This window comes from Rhyacophila brunnea, unplaced genomic scaffold (genome assembly GCF_057557595.1).
Source record: "Rhyacophila brunnea isolate RB1 unplaced genomic scaffold, BYU_Rbru_1.0 scaffold_3, whole genome shotgun sequence".
Lineage (NCBI taxonomy): Eukaryota > Metazoa > Arthropoda > Insecta > Trichoptera > Rhyacophilidae > Rhyacophila > Rhyacophila brunnea.
Window position 1 is genome coordinate 9,091,309 of NW_028232965.1, and position 12,168 is coordinate 9,103,476.

The 12,168-nt window shown below is 31.1% G+C and overlaps 1 protein-coding gene across 1 annotated transcript in view; it reads right to left on the reverse strand.

The window, feature by feature from the left end:
- Nucleotides 1–12,168, reverse strand: part of LOC147067846 (uncharacterized) — a 65,480-nt gene that overhangs the window by 13,052 nt on the left and 40,260 nt on the right. The window contains exon 2 of the mRNA XM_085952206.1: nucleotides 9,592–9,680. Coding sequence (XP_085808332.1) covers nucleotides 9,592–9,618 — 27 coding nt within the window. The 5' untranslated portion in view covers nucleotides 9,619–9,680. The remainder of the gene's footprint in view (nucleotides 1–9,591; nucleotides 9,681–12,168) is intronic.

Here is a 12,168-nt window from a genome sequence, read left to right on the forward strand (position 1 = left end):
CGAAAAATTTCTAACAAATGTACTTTATTAATTAATAAGCAGCTGAAGATAATTAAATAAGATAATAGCAGACCAGATTTTGTTTGTCTTTTTTTTAAAACAACTTGTGCAATGTCAACAGAGAGAATATTATTTTTTATATAGTTATTACTTATCAACTATTAAATCTAACTAACAACGTTAAGTTAATGCTTTTAAGTCTTGTAATAATATATATATAAGTCATACACGCACATTTAAAAACGTTCAGTTAATGCTATTAAGTCTTGTAATAATGCCTTAATAAGTCATACATGCACATTTAAAAAACGTTCCCAAGGTAATAAATTCTTTATTATAATTATCATAAATAATTTTACTTATTGTTTTAATGGATTATTGCGCTAACCAGACGTTTATTTGTATTGCTTTATTCCGAGATGTGATAGGAGATTTTAGACTTTTAAGTCGTTACCAACTCCAGTGGGTACCAGCATTATCATCTTAGTATTATTCTTGCCAGATCTAGAATTTTTTTTAATAAGCATCTAGCTTGAAAAAATTTCATCTTGTATATCGCGTTAAATCTAGCGTTTTTTGACACCGCAAAAAGCTTAGAACATTTACAATAAAACTAGCATATTATACCTGATTTGTTTAAAAATTGACATGCTGGTCTTTTTCAGGTTTATTTTATAAGTAAACTAAATGTTATATTAAGAAAATTAACGCTTATTTCTTACCTGTATTAATTTTTATATAATATAATTATTTTATTAGTTATAAATTCGTTCGATCTATGTGTAAATACAATGTTCTAACATATTTTTTTAAATCCTAGTTTCCAGACTATTTTTTTCATTTTCACCTGTACACGTGAATGAATTTACTTGCATCGTATAATAACTGTTTATACGTAAAAATGTTGATTTTCACTCCAATCTCATTCGTCAAGCGTAAGCGAGACGCTATGTTGTCATTTTATGGTGCTATTTGATAGATTCAAACAGGTTCGTAGATAATCGATAAATGTCAAAATATTTTGTGCAGTGTAGTTCGTATTTCTTCCGGCATGTTCGCCACTATCGTTCTACTGCGCATGCGCACCCACCATGCAAGTACTAATTATTGCGTGAAAATTCATAAGCGACTGGACTTTTTGATGCATGAAACCTTGCAACTTGCGCTATAATACGTACTGTCAGCAGTAAATCTATATATCTATCTACGAGTATCATATTTTTGTGAATCATAGTAAAGGATATGGCTGCAGTCTTTAAAGTTGTTTTTTATTGGTGCTTATCGTGAAATATAATTATAATCTACAAAAATTGTAATGAGTACTAAAAAATAATATTAATAATAAACGTATTATTACTCCAACGCATCGACCGAAAATGCATTACGCATTAGGTAAGCAATCATTTAATTCAGAAAAATTCGTTACTTCACTAACGAGACGTGCATTGGAGTACAATTAGATTCGGTACAACATACATACAATAACATAATAATATGTTACAAAATACTGACGACTACAATCACACAATACCAAACCAATTTCAGCAAAATCGACCTGATAATAAAAGAACAAGATTGTTCAGTATAAATTTTTACGACGAGTATTCTGCACATAATAAAAATTGAACGTAGTTTGTTCGTTTTTTTTATTGCAGTGCATTTTCCCAGAAGTAACTTTTTTACATAATAGTTTTACCACATCGTTTCGTTGATTAATCATATTATCATAATTATTTTATTTCTGTAACATTGCACTATAATTTTAATTTAAATATTCAAAAAGTAATCTACAAAATGTAATAGTAGGAGTTAGTAGTTTAATAAATGCACAATGCATATTACAAATATTTCATCACCCCATTTCCATCTTATTAAAATATAAGAAAATTGTTGTTTTGAATTGTTATCATGACGTATGAATTATAATAAGTATTAGCCGATCAGGTACATGAACGATGGATAATACTGAGTATGACTTCAAGACAGTGGTCCTAGAAGAGACCGTGATCCACACTGGATTGAAGTGAAAGGCGAGGGTAAAAAGTAAAGCCTTATAATTCCGATTACGAAAAAACAAAAGCTTCTCTATAATATATATTTTTTAATAAACTAACATCTGTTAAGTGTTGATCAGCAATTTTATGAACAAAACGAGAAATTTGGTACACATGTTTTAATTACGGTGATAATTATATTCTATTAACATTTGTATATATTCTAGTAGGTACTCCAAACATTAGGTCTAGATACAATGCTATTATATAACTATTTGTTTTTGTTAATGACAATCTACTACAAATAGATACCTCATGGTTTTCAGATTAAATGTAAAAAAAAATGGTTGCCATCAATCTACTTTTCGAGATATCGGAACTTAAACATTGCATGAGTGGGAGGTCTATATCTGAGTCGAAAAAACTTGACTAGTATAATATATTATAAAGATGATGTAAATTTGATTAAAATACTTTTAATATTCACATGCCAATCAATAATACAGATTTCTGATCCCTTAAAATTATAAAAGACAGGTAAAATATTTTAAAGCTATTATATAATTAAGAAAATAATTCACTCGTGATTGATTTATCTACAAGCCAAGCATTATTTTTACTAATGTTTTTGGCATTTAATAAATTTAAAATGTCAAGTATTTTTCCACGAAGGTTCAAATACTAAGTTGTACAGTGTACCCAATAATACATTGTAAATATTTTTTTTATCATTTATATTTTTTTAATAATGCTATTTTGTATATTGAACAACATCCCTGAGATATGTTATTTGTTATTGATTCATTGCTTCAATGAGAAATAAACGGATTATCTTTTGTTCCGGGAGATTTATCAATGTGAATCATTGAAGATGTATTAGTCATGAAAATAATAAAAAAAATCAATCAACAGATTATAGTAATTATATTCATCCTTGAAATCGTACCTAAAAATAGACAAGGAAAAAATTCAGGCCGTGTTCTCATATACTTCGAGCAATAAATATGTAATTTATCATGATAAGTTTACGGATCTGATTAAAAGTAAGTTAACGTACTTACCAGGACTAGGTAAAAAATTCATACAAACAACACAATATTCAATGTTTTGAATGTAGGAATTATTTTTTGTGTTCAAAATACTTATATGTATTAATATTTAAAATAAATTTAGCAAATAATTTCATAAAAAATATCTATCTACAGTACGACACAAAGCCTGTCGTTTCTAAAAGTTACTTTTATATTCTAAAACCTCGTAACTCCGTTTACTGCTAATCACTAAAAATATGTAAACTATGGATATCAGTGCGAGTATACTTATTTATTGCATTTTGTAGAAATGAGAAGCGTTCTAAAATGCGCAATATGGCAGCATTTTCGGCGTGAAAATTAATTTTATGAAAAACATGAATAAAAATATGTTTGTTAACTGAAATCGATGGTCGATGACATTATATTGGTTTAAAACTCAGAGCATATTTGAGGTAACTACCTACTAATACTATTTAAAATTAAACTTCTATGCGAAAACTCTTTCTTCTATTTCTTTATGGTCCACTTGGATCCGCTTATGATGTAGTAGTAGGTAGATCGAGCGGTTTATAAGGTGGTGGGTCACGGTTTCAACCCGGAAACAAACACGGAAATCAAACCTGGAGCCCCCGGATAAGAGCTCAGTGCCTTACGAATGCTTGTTGGTACATGTGCATTATTATAATAATCCATAGGTACCAAAAAATATTAAAATCACGTGTTGGGTAAATATTTAGCAGTATATGTATTGTATAATTTTAGAACACGCCAGAGAAATATATAACCACTAGAAAAATCTTTTTTGAAAAATACGACACTCCTTTAGACAACCACTTATATGTACTCTCAACGATCATGCTATATGTGCCCTATCTAATTACGACAAAGTTGACTAGTGGTTTTTTAACATTATCTGAAGCTCACGAAGATTTTTTCTAGGGGTTAAATATTTCTCTTAAGTGTTTTCAAATTATGTATGTTCAATACAGAATATTACATACTTAAATCTTGTGAATTATTCGATGAATAAATATTTTATTATTATGTTTTTTATTTATGATTTAAATATACATTAAAATATGGCAAAATCTAGCTAATATAGGTACTAGGAATAGGTATATAGAATATAAGTAAAGTCAATTTCAATATTAATAACAAAGTTGTACTAATTCTTGCAATACGATAATATATTATAATCTATTTAAAATTAACAAGTATAATTCATCAAAAGGCAGACTAACTACCCTTGGCATAATTTAAACATAAGTAATTTAAAATGCTATCACTGGCAATATCTAATTTCGATCTGTATCTATATAATTTATCTGCATCTTTTAACTGTTAAAAAAAACAGAAAACTTTAATTTCCTAATTTTATTAATGATCGTATTAGACACACGTTTATTTCACAAGCTTATTCCGGTAGAATACTAAGATTAATTCTGTTTTAGAATCATCGGATTGACCAGCATAAATACATTAATTTACACTTTAAACTGATATCGGGAAACCGTATTTTTTTCAAATATTATAGAAATAAAACAAAGTTAATAAAATACAACAACCTCGGTTTCTATACACCAATAGCCAGAGGGCAGAAGACCGTGACATATGCCATCAATATTGTATCTGTCCAACAATCTTAATGCTATTTTAATGAAGATAATAATAATGTTAGTAATGTAAAGAAGTCAATAAGAGGAAGGTTAAAACATACAACGTTTTTTTAAAGAAAAAACTACATTTGGATCAAGTTCATTTAACTTTCAACGCTATTATGCGATCATTATGATTGACTGAAGTTTTTTTTTAATTTCTTATTCAATTACATTTAAATTTAAAACACACGAAAAAAATTTACCTTTAGATTTTTGTTCGTTCAGTATTTTTTGAGAAAATAACATTATTATCGCTTTATTACATGGTATTTTAAACACTGATAAACTAACATATTTAAGGTAGATAAATATTGTAGTTACACTTATTATATCCTGAATAAAAAATAATATTTACAATTACATTAAATCTATACATATTAATTTCCTTCTGAAAAAATATAGTTTACATTTCGAAACCCTCTAAAACTGCTTTTCATAACTTTATTATTTTTTACATTCATAAAATTCAAATAAACTTATCATACCAAGTTTTTTGTTTAAATTAACACTTGGTTTTAGTCAATACAATAATAAATAATTATGTAGGTTCCTGTGGCGTGCGGTCTATAGATGCTGTAAATGCGGAGCATGTCCCGAAGTATTAGATAAATTATTTATTTAAATGGTAAAAATTACACAGCAATGTTTATTTTTAAAGTTCTATATTATGATATAGTGCAACCCCGATCTACCGTTCTCGCATAAATCGTTTTCCCGCATAATAGTCCAGTCAATTTGTACTTTTTGGTTGCAAAAGGTGGGGTAGAAGATTTTTTTTTCCTACTTGTATAATATATGATAATGAGTAAGAAAAAAACGAGTTTGCCCATTTGGATGACTACGGCACAACTTTTGGTTGGAAAAAAACCGCAAAATTTTGGGATTTTTTTTGGTTTTTTGCTTATATCTCAAAAACGGTCGGTCGTAGCAAAAATATTGTTATATACAATTTAATTTTTTTCTATCTCTGACCGTTTATGAGATATTTGCTGTTAAAAATAGTATATATGTATTCAAAAACACGCGTTTTAATAAAAATCAAACTTTGATGAGAAGAAATACCATTTTAAACTTAAGATCTTACAAATAAACAGTTTGGGGTTACAAACTAGACTTTATGGTCAGTGGGCCCAATGCTCCAGATGGTGCGTGGTGGTGAAGGGAGGGGTAGTGGTAGTGGTAGAAAGGGCCACATTCCAATACTCCCCACCAGTACCGCTGGTGCCACGATACGAATCAGTACCACTTTTGCTTTAGTTTAGTCTCCATCGCGCGCGCAGTTATGTTATGCGTATAGTGTTGGGATACAATAATTAAACTTACCGAAGAAGAATTAGGTGCACTCCATCACCTTACTAGTAGTATTGATCGAACGGAGTTATCAAACGCTCATTCCAATGATACTGTCCTCAAAATGGTCATAAATAAATTTGAAAAAGCCATGTGTTTGCTAGAAAATAATGGTCACACTGCAAAGCTATGGTTACAGTATTTTTGAATGACAACGCTCATCAAACACTTTCTTCAGGCCAAACGAACTGGTGACCGGAACCTTCATTTGAAAAGTATTGAAAAAATAATTCCATTCTTTCATGTAGCAGGTAATTTTCTTTACGCTAAAAGTGCCCATTTGTATCTTCAGGATATGCAACAACTGAAAAAGAAATGGACGCTGCTGAATTTGAGGAGTTCACTAGCAGAGGATATTTTACGATACGTCGCTCTGACAAACACTGGAGTGGAATTTGGTCGGATATGATCATCCAACAAACATTAATGAAAACAATGAAGATTTATGGAGGTCTAACACAGGGCAGAGGCATAACTGAGAGTGTTTTAAGCAAATTGACTTTGGAAATGGTCAGTATGCAGAACATATGCAATGAAATTAAGTCATTCTGTAATATTCAGTCCAAATCATCGGAACAGCATGTTGACATGAGAAGTTCCCGAATCGACCGAGACAATGCTGACTCAAGTAAGCTTCTTGAATGGCTATCATTACACTACCCATTTCCCAAAACCGACGAGATAATGTCGTTGAGTAGTGGGATTGTTGGAGGAACAGCAGTAAACGGAAGAAGATTTGCAACATTTCTTTACATATGAATTAGCACCCTACCCTATGTTATGGTTTTCAGAACAGGGTATGAGAAAAGAGACAAAATCGTTATTCCACAAGGCTTTCACCAGCATTGAGACTCACGGCACCAACATTAACAATCAGTTTATTGTGGTTGATGGAGGACATCTTTTACATGAAGTAGTTTGGTCCCGAAATTCATCCTTTGGTGACATTGCGAAGATGTTTTCGGATTATTTGACAAAACACTATAAGTCACAAATTGGACGTTGTATTTGACAGATATCCATCCAATGCTGCATCCAGTGGGACAAAATTTGTAGAAAGATTACGCCGTATAAATTTAAAATCACACCCTGAAATTATGTTTCAAGGAAACACTTGTCAATCAGGTGGACCGAAAACTTTTTTTGAGCAACAAAAATAATAAAAACTCGCTTTTCTTACAGGTTGGCAGAAAAGTGAACCAGGAAGAAGAGGATGCCAATGTTTTAATTGTAACTACTGACATTTTAAAAGCAAATGAATTCAAAAGCGTAGTAATAATAGGTGATGATATTGCCCTTCTTGTACTGATGTCGGCAAGAGGACAATTCTTGGACAACTTATTCTTTCGAAAACCTGGAAAAGGAAGTAAACCAGATGTGTGTTTTTCGACAAAATCATTTAAATATGACGCACGTATCATTCTTTTCACACACGCGTTCAGTGGGTGTAATACAACATCCTCTCTATTTCGCCATATAAAGATTAAATTGTGTGGTATTTTGGAGAAGAATATTCAGTTGAAGGAAGTGGTCTCAGTATTCAAAAATCCAGACGCCAGCCCTAATGAAATACATACTTGGGAGCTGCATTGCAATACTTTGAAGACGTATAATCTTTTCCTACTCCACCTCCACCAAAGCGGCAAATTAATATGTTTGGTGAATATTATTATTCTCTAGGTATTAACATTTGTTTTGCTATCATTACTAAAATTATATTGTTATACTCTTACTCTCACAAGACCCGAAAGACCTCCAAGGTAGAATGCAAGAACTCGCGGATGTCAGTCAAACGGTCGGTCTAAAGATAAATGTCTCAAAGACAAAAGTGATGAGGAACTGTTTTTCGGACCCTGCGATTATCTGTATTTCTGGCACCCAACTCTAGCAAGTCAGCAGCTACATCTATCTCGGACAGCAGGTGTCCATAGACGGAAGCATGCACGATGAAATTGCTCGAAGAACAAAGCTGGGATGGAGTGCTTTCGGACGTCTGAATAGTATCTTCAAGAGTGACCTACCATTATGTCTTAAGCGTAGGGTATTCAACCAATGTGTGCTACCCGTGCTCACGTATGGCTGCAAGACGTGGACCCTCAACACGAGAGATGTCCAAAAGCTAAGAGTCACACAGCGAGGCATGGAGAGGTGCATGTTGGGCATCACGCGAAAGGACCGTAAGAGAAACGAATGGGTTAGGAAGCAGACAAGAGTACGCGATGTAATAGACGTTGCCAAACAGCTGAAATGGAGATGGACGGGGCACATTGCTCGCCGAAAGGACGGCCGCTGGACAAATGCCGTCATCCAATCGTACCCAAGGGGTACGAAACGGCCACAGGGTCGCCCTAAAAGCCGCTGGATTGACGAACTGGTAAAGTTCGGCGGAAATACGTGGCAGCGAACGACACAGGACCGAAAGAGTTGGAGAAAGCTTGGGGAGGCCTTCATCCAGCAGTGGATTGACCCCGGCTGATGATGATGATGACTAAAATTATCAACATACTTTATTTGTAAGATCTTAAATTTAGATTAATATTTATTTTCATTAGGGGGGAGACGCATAGAAATTCTGTATACTTCATTATCAAATTAAAGCTTTAAACATATTTTAATCGATCAATACATATCTAAATACAATGGAAATAATATATATTTTTTTATTTCAAAGACAAGGCGATGGAGACTAAAATAAAACAAAAGTGGTACTGATTCGTATCGTGGCACCAGCGGTACTGGTGGGGGTAATGTGGCCCTTTCTACCACTCCCACTACCCCTCCTCCCACCACCACGCACCATCTGGAACATTGGGCCCATTGACCATAAAGTCTAGTTTGTAACCCCAAACTGTTTATTTGTAAGATATTAAGTTTAATATGGTATTTCTTCTCATTAAAGTTTGATTTTTATTAAAATGCGTGTTTTCGAATACATATATACTGTTTTTAACAGTAAATATCTCATAAACGGTCAGAGATAGAAAAAAAATATTACCAAAAATTTTATAAAATTTAATACGCTTTAAAATTGCATATAACAATATTTTTGCTACGATCGACCGTTTTTTAGATATAAGCGAAAAACCAAAAAAAACCCCAAAATTTTTCGGTTTTTTGCCCGCCAAAAGTTGTGCCGAAGTTATCCGAATTGGCAAACTCGGTTTTTTCTTACTCATTATCATATATACAAGTAGGAAAAAAATCTTCTACCCCACTTTTTGCAACCATAACGTATTTTTCGGTCTAATTTGACTGGGCTATAAGAACAATGTTAAATAATCCCGCATTAACAGTTCCTCAATTTATCGTTTCCCGCGTTTATCGTTTTTTAGGGTCCCTTGAAAACCATAGAATCGGGGTCTCACTGTATCCCAGAGTTACTACTCTTCAATACCGTTAATCAATCGGCCCGATGGCATAGATGAAGTTAGTTGTAAAATCCCAAGTAGACAATAATATACCAAATAGTATGTAGATATGTATTATTTCAACAGCATACCTATAAGTAAGAGTCACCGCAAGCTAATGGTAGGTACACAAATAGATAAATCTTACCATTTTGTTAAAGTTCTTAACACCCATCGTAATCCAAGGGATTTTTCACTCACTCACTTATTACACAACACTTTCTTGGTGTAGTTTATCTGTAAATAAAAAAAAAAAAGATTTATTAGTATTTATTATTTGTAGATACTATTCTAATTAAGTATTTTTTCTTTTCGGAATCTACAGGCAATATACACACTCACCAAAACTAAATATCACAGAACATATTAATAAATAGAATTCCGATAGACTATATTCCAATACAATACATTTTGACGCAGGTTTTTGAATGTAAATGTCCTACGAAAATAAACCACGCATTATAAACGTGCAATAAAGTGTGTTGCAACCTTCAATACACCAATATTAAATGATCGTCAATGTATAAACGGAAAACAGTTGTCAGTATTAGACGTATGACGTATTCTTGACACGTGTTTAAGTTTACCCTCGAGACCGGTTACCTGCTTCTCCATGCCCGTTAGGTATTTCAGTTCTCATTCTTTCTGAGTTCCTTGGTAAATATACACTGATAATCAATACAGTAAATTCTTAATTAACTATTTTTTTTATTCAACGAATAATTCACAAGATTTGAAAATGTACCATTCTAATTATTGAACATACATAATTTTGAAAAACACTTATGAGAAAATATATTATAACCAACAGAAAAAATATTTTCGAAAAAAGTAAGACACCCGGCAGGAATCGAACCTGCATCTCTTGGATTTACGCCCCGTCCGCGCATTGTCCACTATGCTATCTGTTCAATACATAAGATATTATTAATATATTGATATAATAAATTAACAAATAACTGAAATTCGTTCTTACCATTGAATAATTTAAAAAAGTACCTACTTATATAAATCATCTTGCAAGAAATCAACCTACTACTCAATAAGTTCCCATAAAATTATGGAATATTTTCTTTAAATATGATGGCTATTTAGTAATCAGACGATATGGAAAAAATATTGACGTGTGATTGTCGGTTCTAGCGATACATTACCACTAAGATAAAATTTATTGCCACCTCGACATATAAAATCAAAACAACACGATTCTTGAAAAAAAAGTATGAAATTATGATCTTGTTATCGTTAGACATAATAATGTATGTAGGTATGTACTAGAATAAAGTGATCTTGAAAACCAGGGTTCGATAATCGTAGTCGAGGTGAAGATTGGATCACTGATCGCAATATTCTGATACAGTTGCCTAGTAGAGGTCAACTGGTTTAATCTTCCCATACGAGCCTAGTATTATAACATGTTATAGGTATATAGTATATATGAAGATGCTATATACGTATAAGTACTTGTATTACTTGAACACGTTACATTGAAGATGTTTTTGCGTGATTTCATTGTTGTTATAAGCTCGTTAGTATTATATTATTAATAGTTTAAAAATATAATTATATTTTCTGTATTAATATCTTTGGTATTTTTTCAATAAATGGGATAATTTAATTTAATAGAATGTTCTGATAATGATATATTCAAAACTATCTAAAGTGTTTAATCTTACATAATAAACGTTGTGTATCACAAACTTGATTTTGCCTTTTAGCATCTTTATAATTGTTCTGAATATCAAGCGCAGGATGTAAAAATTATCAATATGGAAGTTGAAATATATAAAAAGGAAGGTAAAATCGGATATACCCAGTAACTCTCTCATTAAATCTGTTGTAAGTTCATTGACACAGTTTTATTGATAAAATAATTTTTTTATGTCAAATACGCAAATCGCGTGATTGCAATTATAATTTTCATAGAACAATATTTCCGATCTATTAAAAACATATGTAAGTACATACTTCTAATATATTGTAGACATTTTTCAAATACATAATATACTTATGACAGTATGCAAGTCTTACTTACAAGAGAAAGCTACGTATCTTTTGATATATTTTCTTATGTAATAATTGTTTAATAATAAACTTACGATCATATTACACTACTTAATCCATTTTTTGTTTTAAAAAATATTTTTTTATTCTTAATTTTACTGTTTTGTTTCAAGCTATAATCTTAGAATTTAAAATAATACAGGGAAAATGTGCGTTGTGTAAAAGTTATAATATTATTTTACTTTGAAAATCTATCTAAGAATTATTTTTTTCAACAGATAGATTGCTTATAATTACAATTTAATTTTTTATCACTTTGCAATATAATATATTATAAAAAATATTATTATGACACATAATTTTCCATTCATATAGTAAAAACCTGAATAAGAATAATAATAACCACAATATCCGACTAATGTAGGCTAAGTAAATTATACTTAAAAATTACTAGAAATTTATGAAAATATTAACATTAATACCGCTTTATTAACAAATTTTTAAATCCTAACTGCCGTCTTCCCCAATTAATAAGATTTGTCCTTTAAAATATCAGTTTCTCTATTTAATTGTTTATTTACAAATGGACCAGCTGTTCATTATTAAGATTATGTAGCTATTTTTACTCCAGTCCCTCATAAATACATAAATATAATAAAAAGACTGGAACACTTCGAATATTTCGATGTGATTTTGTCCGTATTTACAAAACACAATATAA